General features: G+C 25.1%; 1 protein-coding gene across 1 annotated transcript; it reads right to left on the minus strand.

The window, feature by feature from the left end:
• Window positions 1-1,888: 1,888 nt before the first annotated feature.
• LOC136981999 (hephaestin-like protein) lies at window positions 1,889-8,481 on the minus strand. The gene is made up of 15 exons (XM_067278435.1): window positions 8,210-8,481; window positions 7,133-7,383; window positions 6,842-7,054; window positions 6,593-6,762; window positions 6,354-6,520; window positions 6,171-6,277; window positions 5,919-6,090; window positions 5,595-5,845; window positions 5,294-5,508; window positions 4,436-4,586; window positions 4,133-4,345; window positions 3,821-4,052; window positions 3,282-3,751; window positions 2,664-2,822; window positions 1,889-2,588 (listed from the first exon to the last, which is right to left on the minus strand). The coding sequence occupies exons 1-15, from the start codon at window positions 8,416-8,418 to the stop codon at window positions 2,278-2,280; spliced, it is 3,291 nt and encodes a 1,096-aa protein (XP_067134536.1). The 5' UTR covers window positions 8,419-8,481; the 3' UTR covers window positions 1,889-2,277.
• Window positions 8,482-21,245: the final 12,764 nt, after the last annotated feature.

Here is a 21,245-nt window from a genome sequence, read left to right on the forward strand (position 1 = left end):
AAATTTTCTTATATTGTAGAGTTAACGTGTATAGATTTTTATACTGTTATAGATTTTTTTTAACGTGCTACTAACACGCGCGTTGATTTTATAACCTTATTATTTAAAAAAAAATTTGATTTTTTTAATAAAAATTTTATAAATTTGTTAAAGATTTAAAAAAATATATTTCATGTAAAACATTTTTTATAAAATAAAATTTAAAAAAAATTGCTGTGTTTAGTATTGAAAATTAATATAAAAATTGAAGATTTTTATCAATTTTATATGAATAAATCTTTAATTTTAAGTATAAATAATAAGTTTAAATAATATATTATAATTGTTAAAAGTTAATTTTTTTAAATAATCTGTAATTAATTATATTATTAAAAAATTTGAAATTTTTAATCATTTTTTTTCTTATTAACGCTTTTAAATAATATTAAATTTAGATTATTTAATTAAAAAAAGGTTTTAAGTTAAAAAAAAGAGATAAATTCTTGCATTGTTAAAATTAATTGCTTTTGTGTTTATTTTTAAAATATTGATCTGATTTTTTCAATGAATTGTTTTTTGAAGAAATTTTTATTTAAATAAAATATTTATATTTGAAAAAATTACTTAATTACATTTTAATCATTTTTTAAATATTTATTTAAAAAAATAATTTTTATTAATTAAACTTGAAATTTTTTTGACGTTGATATAGAAAAAAATATTGAAATGATTTTCTTTAATTAATTTTTCTATAGTATTAAAGATTTAATTAAATTTTAAAATTTTATTTAAAATAATAATAAATCATTTTAATAAATTTTATTTTGATTTCTTAAATGAATTTTCTACAATAAATTTAAAATATTAAAATAAAAAAATAAATTATTTAATTTTTATTTTCTTATTACTCTTTAATCATTTTTAAGTAATAATTATGTAAAATTTATTTATAATTTTGATATTTAAATGTTAAAAAATGTTTAAAAAATTATGTAACAGTTTTTCTTTTATAGATTTTAAATATTTAGCTTTTTAAATTGATGTTTTAGTAATCAATTATTAATAATAGGATAAATATAAATTTTTATATAATTAACAATTAAAAGTTTTATTAAAGTACATCATTTTTACAGTAATTTAAACATTTATATTTAAAATTATTTCAATAGTTTTCAACAGATGGCAGCACTTGCAGAGTTATTACAATTTTTAGATATTTTTAATAAATTTTTTTTGTATGTTTTTAACCAGAATATTAACAATTTTTAATTAAAAAATATAAATAAATTAATATAAATATTGATACTTAATTTTCACATAATATAATTTTAACAATAAACTTCATTAAGTTATAAATTAATTTAATTTAAATTTAAATATTTACAAATTATAATTAAAAAAAAAACATTATTTTTATTTTTATAAATTTATAGTATTTAAAACTGTTTTATTATTTATATTTATTATATATTTAAAATATATAATATATATATTAACATGAATATTTTCTTAAGATTTTAATGAAAAATTTAAAGTATTTATGACTAAAAATAAATATTTTATAAAATATTATTAAAATTTAACATATTGAAGGGAAGTTAATTTTAGATTTTCCAGAATAATGAAAGGGAAAAAAGTAATAAAATGTTAGAAAAAGAAATAATAATGTGAATATATAACATGATAAATGTTTATAAATAATGAATGCCTTTTGTACCATTAGAAAATTTAAGAAAATTTTTTATAAATTACATTTTTAAAATTTTATTAAATATTTATAGATTTGAACAATTATGCTTAAAAATTAAAACACGATACATAGATTATGTGGCTATGATATGGCACAGTTAACCCATATTATGGATCATCTATATAGGATTATCGAAAATTAACTCTATACTTCAATATATTAACATTTTAAATGAATTATTTAGTTTATTTTTCTAATAAAATGTTGGAAATTTTATAATTATAAAAGGGAAGAAAATACAAGAAATAATGCTTATCTCATTAATTTGAAATAACTTTAAAATAATCATTTATTTTGTAGAATTGAGTAAATTTTTATGAGTCTTTTTATATCCAATATAAACTTTTTAAAAATATTTGAGAAATTATTCGTAAATTTTCAGTATTATTGAGTTATTTTATTACAGAAAACATTAAATATAAATATCGTAATTACGAAGATAATATAAATAATTTTGTATAAATCGTAGTTATTTTTAAAATAATTTTTACATAAATTATTTATAAAATAATGAAAGGACCATTTGGCTATTTATGATCATTTAATGATCATTTACGAGTGAATGGATTTACGGTAAATACGGCATTCATCCCAAATTTCATGTGATCGTCTACGTGACAATGAAGGAACCACATTCCTGGATTATCTGTTTCAATTTCTACAGTTTGGAAAACACCCGGAAACAAATCTACAACGTCACCACGATTATCTGAATTTATTCTTCTAAAGAATGTCTGTCCATGAAAATGTGCCGTATGCATGTCGATTTCCGTTCCTAATCCCATCATGTACCACGCTGTATTTTGATTAGGTTCTGCTACTAATCCTGTTAAAGTTCCATATATTCTTCCATTGATTGCTATAAAATTATTTATAATGGTTTTAATTCTGTAAACTGTAAATTTCAAAAAATGGTATTTGGGAATGCACTTACCATATTTTCTATTACTAGTTATGAATCCATTATCATTTTTGTTAACTGTTTCTGGTCTTCTTGTGTAAGTTCTGATATTTTCATCAAGTAACCAACTAAAGTTTTCATCAAAAATAGTAAAAAGCACAGCAAATTGATGATTCATATCTCTTCTACTACCTGAAATCGATACGAATATAAATTAAATAAAATACCCGATAAAAAAACTTGTAAAACTTTGAGGTTTTACAAGTTTGATTTTGTTTTTTTTTTTTTATTTATCAGATAAGTGCATTATAGAAACATATTATAATGTTTTATTCATAAACATCTTGTAAATTTGTATAAAAATCTCTTTAATTCTAGTTAAAAAAGATTCATAGTATTTTAGATTTATAAAAAAAATATTTTTCCTCTTCATTTCTTATAAATTTTAATGTAAAGAATTTAATATTTTAAGGTAAAAAAGACATTAATATACGAACAATTTTGCATAAAAATGACACTGTTTTAATTTTTATACTTCTAAAAATTCTTTAAATAATTCGGCATATAAGAATAATTAAAATAAAAACAATTCTGATATTTTCTAAAACCTACATATTAATATATATATAACTTGTATTGTACATTTATTACCTGATCTATTTAGAACTCCTTTTCGACAAGTTATTAAAGGACCAACTAATCCTGTATTGGTATCTCGAACTGGATCAACAGCTGAATAGTAAGCCCAAGGCACACAATTAAATCCATTTTTTCCTGGCCCTGATGTATATGGAACATCCCACTCGTAAATATAAGTATCACCCGGATTAACGGGCACTTCACCTCTATCTATAGCTCTTCCTTTTGTTTCTACGGGTTTTCTGTAAAGAACTCCATGTGGATGCATAGAATAAGGTCTGGAAGCTAAATTTTTAAACACTACCCGAATTGTGTCTCCTACTTCAGCTGCAATCAAAGGTCCTAAAATTGCCAAATGCTCCTCATCCGGACCTCTTCTCTTTTGCTCTCTAAAAGAAGAATCTGTGAATTCTCTATAGACGACTTTCTTATACAGTCTTCCAATTCTGTTATCTCCATTAATGACAAATGGGCGACTTTCACTAAAAGAAAGACAAATTAGTACGTTTCCTTAAAAATAAGTCAATTAATCTTAAAAAAATGTTAATTACTTATTCTCTAGTAAACTTTCTCCAGTTATAATGTGACGATCGAAAGGTGCATAATCCCATTCGATTTCTATTGCTGCTATATAGTAGACTCTCGCTTCTTTTGGAAATCTATCCGGCACGGGCCAAAATTCTTCAGGTTTTCCGTTGCGTCTATTACAATCTCGAACTTTGTATATGGCTCGCATTCCATTCATCAAGTGGTCGTTAGTTCGACAATCTATTGCCCATTCCCCTATAAATAATATAATTTTTCAGAAGCGATCTTCTTGTATCATAAATTTGGCAAAATCTTTCTTTATATCTCTAAAGTACCTGGATTTTCAGCTTTCATGATAACTGTTTGGTGTGCACTTGGAACAACAGCTATTGCATCTCGAAACATACCATTAATACTAAAAGTATGACCATGAAAATATGCAACGTGAAGATCGATTGTTTTACCAAAACCAACAATATGCCAGCTAACGAGGTCTCCTTTACACATTTGAAGACCTTCCAAATTTCCGAATACTCGTCCATTTATTGCTGTAACAGTTTTGTTTATAAGTAAAATTTAGGCTAAAAAATCTACAAGTACATTTAAAAAATGATTAAAATGACGCATTTACGATTTACCGTGCATTTGATTGGATTCGAAAAACCGTGCATCAGTCCTATTTATTCTTGAAGGATCTCCAATAAACATTTGAATATTCTCATCGAAGTAATGTGAAATTGTTTCGTCCATAACAGAAAATAGTAAGAAAAATTCTCTATCAACATTTTTCTGAAATATTTTTAAAAAATTATTAATTGAGCATTGAACACAAGACCGTGTTATTTATCAAACACCTGGCTTTTTCCACCTTTATTAGTTGACTGAATTCAGTCAACTAATAAAGGTGGAAAAAGCCAGGTGTTTGATAAATAACACGGTCTTGTGTTCAATGCTCAATATACAGTAAAAACACTGTTTCAAGAACATTTAAAAATTATTAAACTTAACTTTTAAAACGCAACATGTACAACCTTCATTATAGTACTTCAATACATAACTTAAACGATAGTAACTATCATTTTACTTGTGTACGCATATTATTTAAATACTCTTCGTTTTAGAAACTATCTTTTGAAATATTATAGCAATGGCTTGAGAATTTGTGTCATTTTACCATAAAAATAACTTAAAATAGAACGTTCTTGAATCTCACATATTCATTTTGAATCTCACACTGAATCTCACATATTCATTTTAAAAATTATGAGTATTAGTTCATATTTATTTAATATTTATGGATATATCGTATAATATTTAATAATTTCTAAAAAATTTTTAGAAGTTTTCAGATTCTTCCTACGTCTTATATTTATACTTAGATCCTTAATAGAAATTTGTATTGAAAAAAATATAAAATTTAGAACAGATAATCAACTGTAGATATTATTTAAAAAATGAGCTGGAATTAACAAATAAAGCATTTAAACATTCATTACTTGTCTTCCACGAGAATCAAGAGTTCCAGGTTTACAAGTCAACAATATGCCATGAAGACCATCATAAAAATCGAAAACAAAGGTTTCTCCTGAAAAATATCTCCAAGTCAAGCAGTCGGGATCAAGTGAAGTTGGACCATAATCTCTATGAATGAACCACGTGTATAATCTCTTCTGTCCGGGTAAAACTCCAGTATTAGCCAAACCTCTCATTCCTATGAATGAAAATTATTGTTTAATATTTAATAAAAATATTTTTTAGTATAGTTAGAATTACAGTTTCACAGTATTTTTTACTTACTTGGTGATCTATAGAATGCTCCGTGAGTATGCAAAGAATAATTATTAGCTCTTGCTTTATTTAAAAACATTATTTCAATGGTGTCACCAACTTCCGCCTTAATTGTAGGTCCTTGATGACCAAGATGAATTTCTTCTCTCGTTCTTTTCTTCTTTGTTCTAAAAGAATCATCTGTATATTCGACAAAAAGAGCTTTCTTATATTTACCGCCGATTCGTGTTGCATTTTTTATAAAGTACGGACTTGCTGCACTGAAAATATAAAATTTTTTGTTTAATCAAAGTTACCTTATCTTCAAAAAAATAGATTTAGAAATATATTTACGGGTCGTCTATTAATTTATTTTGAGTGAACTGATTATATCCCGATGGTCCGTAATCCCATATTACTTCTTCAGCAGCAATGAAATATTTTCTAACTCTTCCCCTGTTAGAAGGTCCTACTGGTTTCAGTCTTTTGTTACAACGTTCCACAAATATCGACGCATACATTCCAGCTGTGTATTAAAATTTTTTATGTATAGTTTCAGATTACAATTATTTTACATTATAATAATTAAATCAACTTAAAGCATACCTTCGGTATGCCTTCCAACTTCGCAACGGATTGGCCAACTACCCAGTCTTCTTGGTGTCATGTAGCTTCTTGTAAATTTAGCAGGAAACAAATTTATGGTATCTGTTCTGAAAATAAATTTTTAATGTTAAATCGAATGGCACAATCTATTATCTAAAGTAAATATATGTATTAAAAAAAAACCTATGATTGTCCATTGTCAAGACTTGGCCTTCAACGCTAATGCTATGAACATCAACCTCGTTACCGAGACCAACCATATGCCATCCTACACGATCTCCTATGCACATGTCCAAACCAGGAAGATTACCATAAGCATATCCGTTTATAGAAAACATTATATTAGATTGCTAAGAGATAAAAAAAGATTTAAATAAGTTTTAAAACTATATTTTTATATAAAATTTTAAAAAGTTTCTTACTCTAAATGCACGATCTTCTTTCAATCTTTCTCGTTCCTCTTGAGTTATTGAGGGATTAACACTATTAATATTATCATCTAAAAGTTCACTTTCGTTTTCATCAAAAGCTAGAAACAGCAGGGCATAATCTTTATCAAGACCTTCTTCTGTATTTGATGGTGTAAGCTTTCCTAGAATAAAATATAAATTTTAAATTAGATTAAATTTTTTTTTTTTGGAATTTTAGAAATTTAGGTATATGAAACCAACCGGGTCTACAAACTACAATGACTCCTAACAATCCAGCATGAAGATCGGTATCTGCATTACGATGCGAGTGATATATCCAAGTTATGCAATCTGGATCTGTTTCAGATGGTGCATCTTCTTCAATTAAAAACCAGTTGTATTCGTAATGTTCTCCTGGTGGTACTCTATCATCGTCCTTATCTCTACCAGTGGTATTATCTTCGTAAAGTGCGCCTGAAATTCGTAAACAACATATTTGTTACTTGTATAATTTCCATTAATATGTCTTTATGTAAAAATTTTTTGCTGTACCTTCATGACGCTTTCTGTATCTCAAACCATGAGGATGCATGGAGATAGGGAAAGAAGCATTATTGAAAAAATATATTGTGATTTTATCACCCACTTCACCTGCAACAACAGGTCCTAAAATACCCAGCCATTCGGGACGTGGTGTGCGTACACGATAGCTACTGTCCGTGAATTCTCTGAAGAGAGCTTTTTTGTAAACTTTTCCTATTCTAACCGGATCTGTACTTCGTTGTAAAAATCTATTTGCAAATCTATAAATATAAAAATTTAAATTTACTTAATACATTTCGGCAAAGAATTCAAGTTTTACCAGTATCTGCGTTTCTACAAGTTATTAATGATCACGCTTGAGAACATCTGACAGGTTGCGCTTCAATGAAAATTATTAAAAATATTTATTTCGAAATAAAATTAGAAGAAAATGTTTCTTTTTTTAATCTTTCAAGTTTTTCTACATTTAATTTGAAGAAATATCATTTATTTTTTAAGTGTAAAATTTGAAAAATAAAAATAATAATTGTTAATGAATTAATTAAAGATTTTGGAAATTTAACTAATTCGTAAGGTATATAAAATTATTATCTAAGCTATTCTAAGTGTTGTAAGGTTTTAAAAATAAGAATATCCACATTCTCAATGTTAATTTATTTCTCATTTTAATCTCACGTGTCAAGAAGAGCAATGTTAGTTTTGATGAGGAGAAAGTTTGTTAATTTTACTAGAGTTTTCCTAATGAATAATAATAATATAATAATAATATAATAATAATAATAATAATAATATAATAATTCTTCTTGAAGTAGTTATAATTCTATATAAACTGCATTTTTTGTTTGTTAATAAATTAGTGAAAAGTTTATCAAATATTTTCATATAAATTTCTTATTTTGCAATAAGTGAGTTATGAATTGTTACTGAATGAGAACAGATTCTTCCATAAAAAAAACTTCTTAAAATTACTTACTTGTTTTTTCTAATATAAAATAAAAATATTTTTGTGTTAAATATTTTGCAATTATTTTTTTCACTTATTATAAGTTTCTTAAAATAAATATATTAAAAAATCGTGTTTCTTACGGCACATTGGGTCCTCCGTTTGGTGCATAATCCCAATCTTCTTCGACCGCAGCTACATACATAATCCTATGGTTCCTAATTGGTCTTCCCTCGGGAGGATCTGGATCATTTTGTGCATTCGCATATAACAACAATAAAAAGAAGATAGAAGAAACTAACCACATCCTGCATCCGTGCAAATTGCGAATGATAACCGTGGCAATTGTCATCAAGTTTAAAAGAGAAAATTGTGTTGGTTTTCGAGGAATCAACGAGCAAGCGCAATATCTAGATTTCAGGTTAGGATTTTCCTATAAATGAAGTTCACTAGACTTGATTGTGACGTCATTACCTGGCTTGTTTGTCATGCAAAGTGAAAGGTAACGATCCAATGATATCAAGGATGTATAATGAAATCGCGTAACAGGATGCAATAGCTCTTTTTTTTAACCTTGAAGGCGGTGCAGAAATTTGATTATTACAGGAGAAAAAGTAAATTAAATAATTATGAAAGCCTTGTTAACTTTTTAAAGGACGTTTTGTCTATAATTTAGATAATAAATACTCCACGTGTTGTCTATAAACGTCATTATAGTAATTTATCTACAAATTATACAAATATTTTAAATATTTTTATGTGAATTTAGATCATTGATGATATATTCTTGTAAAGTTTCAGCAAGAAAAACTCACACTTGTAAGAGAAACTTAATAAATTCCTTTAAAAAACTCACAAAAACAAGTTTTTATTTTAAAAGTAAATTTACTGTTTTATTTCCTAACATTTACAATTAAATTATATAGTATTTTAAAAACATTTTACTGGTTTTATAATTGATTTTGGCTCTAAACCAATGTTGAAACAGGCTTATCTCTTTACTGGTTTAAAGCCAAAAACTATTACAATAACATTTTGCATTTAAAAAAAACAGGAAAACTTGGGCCTTTTTTTATTTGACGGCCCATTCACATCGCGCTGTGTCCAATTGCATAGTTACATTGCAAATGCAATTAAACAACAATACAAATTTTAAATTTAAAAACAAAAGAGTTTGTCAGTTTCTTATTGAAATTTTTAAAATATTTTTGTGTTTAGTGTATTTATTTTTCCAGTTCGTACACTATGAAGAGATGCGACATCGACGTTCTCCACGCGCCGCGAAAGCGACGAGTCGGTTCTAACGAAAAAGACCCGAAAAATTTCGGAAAAATTATTAAATTTTCATAATATTTTATATAAATTGTGATTATAAATATTTTTTATAATTAAAATTAAGGAAAAAATATTCAAAAATCTTCTTGCAACTTTAGCTCGTAAATTGCGAAATTTAATTATTCACGAGGCGTTGAATATTTTAAAATTTATTTTCAGGTTTCGAAAATCTCGAACAAATTAGAAAATTGCAGTTTTCATATTGAATAAGATCAGATTTAATATTCGGTGCATTCATCATCGTAATATGTTCTTGCTATGCTCAAGTGGATAATAAGGAGATATTGCAATATCCATAAACATGCTTTTACATCTCGTTAATTTTATATGAGTAAGTTTCAGAAAACAATTTATACCTCAAATTAAAGACCTAAAAAACTATTCATTTATATTTTTAAACTTTTGAACAATTCTTGTTTAACTGGATTTCTTTACGTTTAATTTTACCTGGTTTTTTGCAATTCTACATTATAATTTTATTGTTAAAATATAATTAATACGAAAAATTCTATATTTTCAGTGTCAATTATTACTTTAATAGAAATTATTTATCCATTTTTTCTATTGATACGATTTTAGAATATAAACATGTGAGCTTTCCCGTATACGAAAGAGAAAATAAGTATTTGAAGCACGCAAATGGTGAATAGCCTTTGCGATATATTTACTTAAATTACTATTGGTTATGGTTTTAATCATCATAAACAGAATAAATTTTGAAGGTATATTGTACCTTAATGTGTTCTTCAAATGGCCTGTAGCCCGTAGAATATTACGTAAAAAAGAAACTCGATTTGCAATAATTAACAACAAAAAAACAGTATTTTGATAGAAATTCCCTTTTTCTAATAGTTGTAATTATTGGAAAGCATTTTGAATTGGAAAGTTGCAATGTTTATTTCTATTTTTTTTAATTCTCTTTCCTGTTTTTTCCTCTTTTATAATTGTAAGCAAATATTTGCAGATTATTCATAAAAGTATTTAGGAAAAAACTTTAAATGTCAACGAACTTGTTTAATCGCAAAACTTGTTCAGATATAATCACGATTTCTTAACATCTAAGAATTTGAATAAAATTCAAATAGAATTCTCTTTATATAATTTAATTTTTAGAAAATAAATTTTCGTATATTTTATATATTTTATTTTTTAAATTTTATGATTCATCATTTCAGAATATGAAGTCATCAAGAAGCTTTTGTATAAGCGTACTGAACTCCACGAACAATTCATATATAATAAATTAAATTGAGGTCTTTCCAAAGGTAGGGATTTTTTCTTTACGTTTTTTTTTCTTCTTAATTCTTCGAATTAATAATGTCCTCCAAGCACAATACAAGTTTTATTTCGTATGTTTCATTTAAATAACATTAATGGATATTCGTCACGGTTGATGCAATAGATACAAAGCTTCTATACTAAATTCTAAATTTATCTAACAGATACAATAATCGTGTAAGAAATGCTTTAATTCGGTATTCGAATAATATATAAGAAGCATAATTTTATACTTAAGTTAGAATTTTTATCGTTAGATCTAAATCCAAAAATAAAAATCGCACACTCAATTTAGAATAATTTGTGTACAATTAGTCAATCATGAGATTACAACAATACTTTTGTTAAGGTTAACAGCATCCATGCATGAAAATGGATTCTGTGGAAGATGCGAGCTATCTACAGATGCTCTTTCTTTTTAATTTTTCCATATCTGATATATAATTGAAGTGGAATGAACATTTTTTTAACATTATCTAATATATATCTCTACATCTATAAGTGCACTTTAGGACTTTCCTAGAAAGATATTGTTGTTGCAGCATATACAGTACCTTAGACTAGAGTATAAAGTGTAGTTCATATAAAGTTTTGTTTTATTTTATAAACGAACATTTTTTTTTTTATATTTTAAATATGAAAATGTGCAACAAATTTAATAAAGTTTACGCCACGTTTATAATTAAAATTATAAAAATATTGGCCTAAATATTTTAAAGAAAGGTCTATGACTAGTTCAAGGTTTCTCTTTGTTTAGTTCTGTTTATATAAATGTCACTAGCATTATATTTGTAACGGTAATGATTTTTTTCCCCCTCTCGCTACTGAACCTGTATCGCTTTATATGAATCATATCCTCGATAAACGTGTTATATAGAAATAATAAAAATCCCACCTAAATGCCATATTTAACAAAGCAATTTATTGAATGGTTGAGATCAAGATCAAGTTGTCAATTCAAAGTTTTCAAAAATAATATATATATATATATATATATATATATGCTGGTATATTTATAAATATGATGATCAGATAAATTTATGATAAATTATGGTATGGTTATAAACAGGAAATAGGAATATTTATATCATATTTTAAATGTGTTTTACTTTAAATTTTATTAGGAAAATATTTAATTTTGCGTAGAACAGGTTTAAAAGATATTCAAAGAATTTTAGAAAATTATTTAATTATTTACTACATACTTATCTCGATAATCACTAAACAATGTTAATAAATCTCATGTTAGTAATTAATTGATTCTAAGAAGTGTTTCTTAACCCAATAACCTATTTAAAATCATTTAAACAATCTTAAGCTGATATTTATCCAAGGATAAAGATGAATAATATTCTCGAATGATTTCTGTTTAATGAGGAAACTAACTTAAATGTTTCATTGATTAACTGATGATGAAATAAAAAAAATAATAAATTTCCTTCAAGTAAACAAACATAGAATAACTTAAATATTATTATTAATGAGAAGAAACTTAATATAGAAATCAAGTATTAAAACAATTAAAATAAAGAAAATCAAATTTTATTTTAAATTAACTTTCTTTAATTCTTTCAACTGAAAATATGATGTACAATAAAGAATATTTTTCAATTCTTGTCATACTTTAGGGTATAGAAGTACTGGGAATTTTTATTTTGATTATAATGCAGATAAGATAGAAGGATTTTAAGGGAAATTTATTTTTTCTCCGAAATCAAATAATATATATAAATGTATATATTTTAATTTTGATTGTTTATGTGATCGACCTTACAGATTCAAGATTACTTTAAATTCTTACCTCTTTGATAATATTATTTTAATTTCATTTAATTTATAATCGTTGCATCATTTATAAACATAATTTATATCATTTTTAATATTTTTCTTTTAAATTTTCTTCGATTAAATTCGAAATTATAATCAAAATCCATAAATAACACGAAACTAGATGACAATATCTCATTTTATTTCTATAATTTTTAATCTTAATTGAAGATTTTTAATATTATTTATAAAAAAATAAACATTTTCACATATTTATTATGAAAAATTTGAACGTAGTTAAAAATAAAATATAATTCTAAGTAAATCACTATACGGCATTAATACATCCCGATAAATTGTAAGAATCAATCTAAGTTACTGGGTAATACAATTTCCTACAGGAAGCTTCCTTCCTCTCTAATTATTATAAAAAAAGGAGAAATATTCCATAAAAAAACATTATATATTTTTTGTTAAATTGATTTATAAATTTTAAAAAATGTAATCCTAATTTTACATTTTAGTTTCAAATTTAAATTTCGAAAAAATGTAATATTTTTATTTTTTTCATTAAACGTCTTAATTATTATGTTTTTAATTAATTCTATATAAAATAACGAGAGGAATTTTATAAATTGCGGTATATTAACACAATTAAAACCTTGAATAATGCAAATAGATTTATTCTTTTAACGCATCCTTCTTCTAATTATAAGATTGTCCTCGAATTATTTATGAGAAATGATTTGATTAATATACATATATAATTTTTATAAATTCTCTATTATAAATGTCACGAACATCTTTAAACTCCAATCCTTACTTACCATACATTTAACAGGAGCAGTTCTTCAATGTTTCAAGATAGATATTTGATACATAAATTACCGTTCGGCGTATAAATAAAATATCATTTCATAGAAAATAAACTTATTATTTGTAGATTTAATGAATAAAATATTTCAGTTATATCTATAATATATTAACATTATTTTTAATGATGCGGAGTAGAGTACTGTATCACATTGAGAATATATAGAAAAAAATGCGTTAATTATCGTGTTTATTAATCTTAATCGTACAAAATGTATATTTCGATATATATTTAGATATTTACTAAATAATATTTTAATTTATTCACCAGATTTATTGATTTTATTCATATTGGTACAACTATTTTAAGCGTGAATTATGCTTTATTTTGTTGTATTTATAGAGTATAATTATTATATAAATTTTATCAATATATTTTTTTATTATATTAGAAATAAACTTGATATAATTTTCGTAAACGATGGATTATTGATAGAAAGTAACATTTTACATTAGTTTCAATCAGATTTATTATTTATACATTTAAATTATGCAAGATATTGCAGACGTTATATTGCATAATTTAAATCTATTAAATGCCTTATACAGCATAAATGATATTAATGGTTACAAAGTTAAGTGTTCAATATTGTACTGTACATTAAATAAAGCAATAAATAAAGATATTATTGATTTATAAGCACATTCTTCAAATAGAAAATATATAAATGTGTAAAATATAAAGGAAATTTGATATAAATGTACTTTATTTATATTAAAAACATTTATTAATTTGTATAATATATATTTCTTTCATCAATGAATTTAAATGTATCATTTTCTATGCTGTATTTAATCTAAGTATATATTTGTTTGTTTATAAATAATGAAATAGATATGATTATATACTTTTTAATTTTACTAATTTTTCTGGCATTATATTGTTCTTAAATATTAATAAACGTTATTAAAAATATACCAAGTACAGCTCGACCATTGTTCACCTTGAAGAGTCAACCATGCGAATACAGAATTCATGTACCGAATGCATTAATAAATTAAAAAAAAGCATAGCGAAAAAAATAGGCATTACACAGAGAAAATGATTGCATTCTATTTTATTTAATTTTGTGTTGTGTCATAAAAAATAAATACAAATATTTTCCAGCAAGAAATCTGTACATAATCATCGAACGTTTATACTCAGTTATGGATCACAAAATATTCAACAATTATCCAAAAAACTGAGCTTTCGCACATAAACAAGCAACATTTTCTTCTTTACATTCTAATATTTATGCTTCTAGAATATTAAATAGGACGTCTGTATGTCTATCCGTATACAATTGATGTGTTTGAAGTGTTTATATCTACAAATATAATTTTTACATATTTTAATTTTATATAAAATACACTTAAAAACGACAACAAAAATATTGACATTTATTTTAAAAAATTGAATATATAAAATAAAAAAAAAATTCATTTTTAAAATGACAGTTTGAATAAAATTTTATTGTTTAAAATCTGTGATAATTTGCAAAATTCTCACCAAATTCATCGATTTAATGAGAATAATTTGAGTGTGAAAGTGTGGAAATTCACATACTACACTGCATTAAAACTGTTTTTTTTTTTACATTTTAAACATACCAACGTGCTTATATTGTTTCCACATTAAGTGCATTTATAAAACAAGGATTTACTTCGTTTAAATTTAAAAATAAATACATTTTAATACTTATAGAAATACTAAAAATATGTAGGAAAATTGGCCTTAACTTTGCTGTATTCTTGAATACTCATAATACATATTTTATATATTTTATAATAGAAATAATATATATTATGACGTAAATATGCATTACTACGTTTACGATCTACAGTAGAAAGTGATTAAGTTTAATTATCATTAACTAATTGAGTTACATTTTTAACTTCATCAAATTTTCTCAATTTAGTTAAATAAATTTCATTGGTCAGTATCACGTTCTTCTGCGATGTTCTCTCGAAATGGACGGAATTAACACATTTAATCTTCTTCATCACATTAAAAACGACTAATATTAAACTAAATTAAGGAAAAAAAACTAATATTTTAATAAATTTGGAACGAGTTTTGCACTATTTTCAGCTAAGTAAAAGCAGATATTTTGTGGTATTTATTAGCAAAGCGTGCAAACTGTTGTAAAATAATTGCAGTCGACTGCTGCAGTTACCTTAATTACAATCTGCTGTGATAAGTAGACGTAGTGAATAATTCTTAAAGAAATTAGACGGATATCCCAGCTCAATAATGGAATTATAATTGAAATTTGTGAATTATAATTGCATTTGTGTACACATAAACTCAGTTAAAGAGAGAAAAGTTCGTGCTTTAAAGGAAATATTGTGAAGATAGTTGAATAGTTTAGTGAAAAATCCTTAAAAATGCAATTATCAAAGCTAAGGCCGCATTGTGAATACCTTCTGACTGTATTTAAGGCACTATACTTTTCTATCGTTAGAATACATGCATAAGAATAAATAAAATAAGATTTTATATAAAAAACAATATAAAATCTGAGAAAATTTATAAATTAAATAAAAATATATATAAATTTTTTAATTAGTAAAAATTTTTTTTAATCAATTAAAAATAAAATATATAAATTTTAAATGGAAATTTCGTGTTGTTACTACAAATTTTTCGCTTATCAATCATTACAGATTATTTATATATTAATAAAAAATTATATAGATTTTATTACTTTAATATTTGATTTATATATTACTACATTATTTCATTATAATTGGTAAAATTTAAAAATATACAGTAATACTCGACTATTATGTTTGGTTTTTTTTGTATGAGAAATTTGAATCTTAAAAAAAATATTTAAAAAAAAAAATTAAGAAAGTGCATAAAAGTTCATATAAAATTTTGTCAAATTCAATAATTTCCGCTTTTTTAAATCGGTTTAATTATATCTTAATTAATTATAATTCAACAGTTTACTTTGACATCATTTTTCAACGTTGACTTTAGCAGTGAAAAGGTATGCTTAATCATTACATAACTTAATATATACAGAAAATTTGGAACAAATTTCGATTTAAGATGAGTGGAAAAAAAACAGGAAACATTTGGAATTGAATTTTAACTTTCTAACTGTTCCAATTGTTTCTAACTTTGTTCCAAATTTTCCAAATATGTTAACAAATTTAGAAAAAATTACTATTACATTTTAAAATTAGATTAAGATACAAGTTTTGCTTAAATAATTAAGACCGCGTGCAAAAATAACATATAAAAATTAAGATGATTTAAGTTTACGACCTTTAAACTTTTTAAATTTTTTTCTTTTAGATCGTAACCACTGTTCACGGATTTCTGAAGGTGTTACGAATTGGACGTTCAACATGAAGCGATAGCACTTTACCTTTTGAGTAATTTTGGCCCTTTTTGTAACTGGACGGAATGAAAGGACGTTTCTGCTGATGTAAATACATTTCTTTAATTTTTTATTAATTTGAACACGTTTATTTTTCTTATTTTTAACAATGCTGACTTCATCGGATATGGAAATTTCGGGTGATGTTTGGACGGCTATTTCTCTCACGTTCATTGTTTTTGTAGTTTCTAGTGCAGTACAATCGATCTCTTCTTCAGTTGCATCTTCAAATTTTTCACTTTTATAATCGTTTAAATTGCTCCCACTTTCTTTATGTGATAAGTTATTTACACTTTGGGGAAATGATGTTTCTTTCACCCACACTTTCTTCTTCATATCAGTACTAATTCCAAGTAAATTAAGTTGAATACCCGCAGATTTAACGAGCAACAGAGGAGTTATAAAGTGATCTGGCCTTTGGTATTTTTCTAATCTTTGATTTTTATTTATGTTTCTCTTCGGTAATACATTCGAAATCTTGATTCTGATATCTCTTCTCATATAAACAATTGTTAAAGGGTATATTAAAGTGAAACTATATCTAAGCCAAGTAAATAAACTTTCTAAATTTAAATAATTCGTGATTATCTCACGAAATCCAAACTGATAAAGCTGATAAAAAATGATGTAAGGTAGTTGCGTGACGGTGTAAAGAGAGAAGATAACAAAAAATAACTTAGTATTCGACCATTCGTTCCATATATTTGATTCCTCAAAAAATAATTCTGTGTAAGTTAAATCTAATCGTCTCAAATTTCTATTTCTAATGTCTTTATAACGTCTGTTAAGCATTAACAATAAACAAATTGCACATAATATAAGCGAAAATGTATAACATGCTGTTGTTACATAACTATATAAAATTCTGTTCGATTTTAATACACCACACGAAAATCGTTCAGGAATTTGGTCATATTTAACAGTACCAGACAGGATTGGCACACTAAACACCACACCGATGAACCATATTGTTACTATGACAACCGTTTGTTTTCTAATGGTGTGCCTTTTGACATATTCAGGATTCCAGGAAGCAAAACATCTTTGCACACACATAATAACTATACAAAAAGTCAGTTGCAGAGAAATTACTTGAATTGCAAACGTGTTAATTGCACAGTAATGAAGAACGGAGCTAGAACTACTCAGATAATAGACTGAAAATGTCATATTTATGGCACATTCACCGACGCATGCCGAAGAGATGTTAAGTAAAAGTAAATTAAATGTCACTCGTCTTAAACTATAACTCCTACTTATTGTAAAAATTAACCACGTGTTAAATAAAATAGAAGTGATCAGAAGAAATATCAGAAAGTTAATTTGTAAGATTTGTAAACGTTCATACCGATTTGTTGATGCTCGAGTCCAGTTGGTATCGTTGAGTTCCTCATAAGTTAAGTTATCAGGCATTTCTCCATTTGAGATTCCTTTCGAGAAAATCCGGTTCAGTTTGAAGCCTGAACAGACTTTCTGCCATTCTGTTACGGTGTCACGTGTGCCAATAAGTAACATGGTAGCGCCCTCCTTGTTAATCAATAACGGTGACATTTTTGATGTTCAATCGATACGAATGTCTCGTTGATGCAGCATTAAAAATTGGATTTTTTAAAAACAGATTCACACACTTTAATAGAAAATTTTAGCCACGTTCAAAAAGAAGACATCCATTAAAATTTATTATCTAAAACATATTAACTTCCAAAATATGGTTTATGATGGAATTTAAATGCTGCATAAAAGTTAAGTACTTTTAATTTAACGTAGAAAAAGTCACCCATTTATCATTTAATTCGTTAAAATATGCATTTAATTCAAATAAAATGAATTTAATCATCTGTTTTTATTGATGTACAATATTGGGTCAACACAAACATGCAGACCTCTTTATTGCTTAGTAACCTAAACAAGAAAATCATTAAAAAATAAAATATGAAAATATTATTATATACATTTTCAATTTGAATTTAAAATATAAAATAATTGAAAGAATAAATTTGATTGATTTAATTTTTATTTTAAACGAATCGATTCTCTAATAAACGAACTTGTATCTTTAAAAAATCACAAAATTTTGACGTTTACATTAATTTATAAGTAAAAGTATTATAATTTTATAATAAAAAAGGATAAAAATTGTAAGATCTAAAAATATATAATTTGAATTGATGTAATTTTATTCATATTTTAAGTGAAATCATAAATACATTTTATTTTTAATGTTGTTATGAAGCAATAAATTAGAACAAATTTTCAACAAATATTTTTATCATAAAACTTCAACTTTATTGAGATATTCTTACTAGAATGATAAAAAATAGAATAAAATAGTTTTATTATTTGATAAACAGGGCCATCGAGAGATTGTATGGGGCCCGGGATAGAGCAGACTCCCTTTGTGTCTTAGCGCGGACCTTTTGCTACAATTTTTTTTATTTTTTGTACAAATGAAATACTTAGAATGCTTCTTTATTAACAAAACATAAACATTTATAAATAAATATTTTACTTATAAAAATAATAATAGTTTTTTTGGGGTAGGAATCACTACGGTCCTTAACTTTTCTCACCAACTCCCCTCTCTCGACGGCTCTGCAGATATATTTAATTTTTCATTTAGAAAGTAATTAATTCTTACTTACTTAATAATTTCAATTTATTTTTTAATAGATAATTGAAAATATATTAAATCCACACGAGATAGGAATTAAATCAGTGTTTTGCTGATATCGATAGAAAAAAAATTGACCCAGGATTTTCTTGAATTATTTAACCTCTAGAAATTGATTTAGGATTTTCTTGCTTATGTTTACTGAGAAAGGATTTTCTTGAATTGATTTAATTGATTTATTGATGCGAGAACCAGTAACATTACAAGATATACAGCCTGTAGACACAAACATTACACCAAGCTACATCTCGCTTCTACTAAGTGATAGCTAAATGTAATAGCCCTGGAGTATAGGTAATTCATTGGTTTGGACGATACGCGCCGACAACTCTTCTTCTCATGGAAGAAAATCCTATCTCAGGTCAGTACAAAAAATTGTTTCCGAGTTAAAATACTCAAAGGGTGAAACGTCTAGACTGAAAAAAAAATTGTGGTGAAACATGTAAGGCTTCTCTGCATGGCCTTCAGTGCTCAAGGCTATACAGAAATTGATTCAAGATTTTCTTGAACTGCTTACGCTAATACTTTTTTGATTATCTACGGTAAAAATCTGTCTGTCTAAAGACTTTCATGGTCTGTTTAGGGTTATATCAATAGCAAATTAATCAAGGATTTTGAAATTATATTTACAAATATACAAATTGAATTTATTTCAAAATATTTATGTACTTGAATCATAGACTAGATTTTAAAAAACTAGTCTATGATTCAAATATATAATTATTTTTCAATGGGAAATGAATTAATTCTCTAAATTTATTCACAACATAATTAAATTAATTGAACACAATGTAATAAAGATTTATAAATAACCTAACATAATATTAAAATTGTTTTAATTGCTCTACATTATCTTATATTTCATTCGACTCATTTATTAATGAATTAATTAGCTTTTTAATCATTAAATTAATTAAATTACTATCGATTATTATTACTATTGTATATATTTTATTGAGACAGAGCTGCCAAGATACAGACCAAATTGCTGTTCAACATTCTGTCACACCCTTTTCTCTGCTACATATCAAAAAATTATTTCTGATATTGAAGTAATAAATTTCAGATTTATTATATTTAAATAAAATTAAATATAATTAAAGGACTGACAAGTTAATTATATTCGTGGTCTCCTCCTCAGCAGTTTCATATAAACCTTGAAGTAATATTAAGAACTATACATTTAAGAAAACACAAAAAAATTAATTCCTATTGTTTTTTCAGTAAAAGAAGAATCTTTTTTTCAATTTAATTTATAAAATATAGAATAATAATTAGCGTAAAAACTATAAATATAAAAGAAAATTGTGCGCTTACTTATTACTATTGTTATAATATTTTGTAATACAATATTTGTTATAAATAAATTATAAAAAAAGTTTGATCTAATAAATATTTTATAAATTTCTTATTAAGTTTATTCTTATGAGAAAAATATCATTTTCATTTGCTTAATACATAAAACAAATGTCGAGTCATTTACAATTTACACTGTATACAGTCAAACTTCCAAAAATGGCGCTTGTAAACAGCGATCATTCTAACAGGAACGTTTTTTTTTATTTTTGAAACAAAAATGCATGTAAAGGAACCTGTAAACAACGGTCATTGTTTGTTCCGGTCAGTGGCCGTTGTTCAGAGGTTTGACTGTATCTATAAATTTATCCAAATGGATGACCTTGTGATAACGTTTCGTTATCCGAAATAAATGAACAAATCCCCAAAATTATCCTGATTTTTATTTTATATCTCCACCTTTCGTTCATTTCATTATGACAATCGCGATAAAGACTTCAGAATTATTCAGTTTATGCCAGAAACTAATGGCATATATTCAAGTTATCATAGATAAGTAAAGGTATTCGCTCCATACTTAACTGC

The sequence above is a fragment of the Centruroides vittatus genome, unplaced genomic scaffold (genome assembly GCF_030686945.1).
Source record: "Centruroides vittatus isolate TY-2023 unplaced genomic scaffold, ASM3068694v2 contig_1168, whole genome shotgun sequence".
Lineage (NCBI taxonomy): Eukaryota > Metazoa > Arthropoda > Arachnida > Scorpiones > Buthidae > Centruroides > Centruroides vittatus.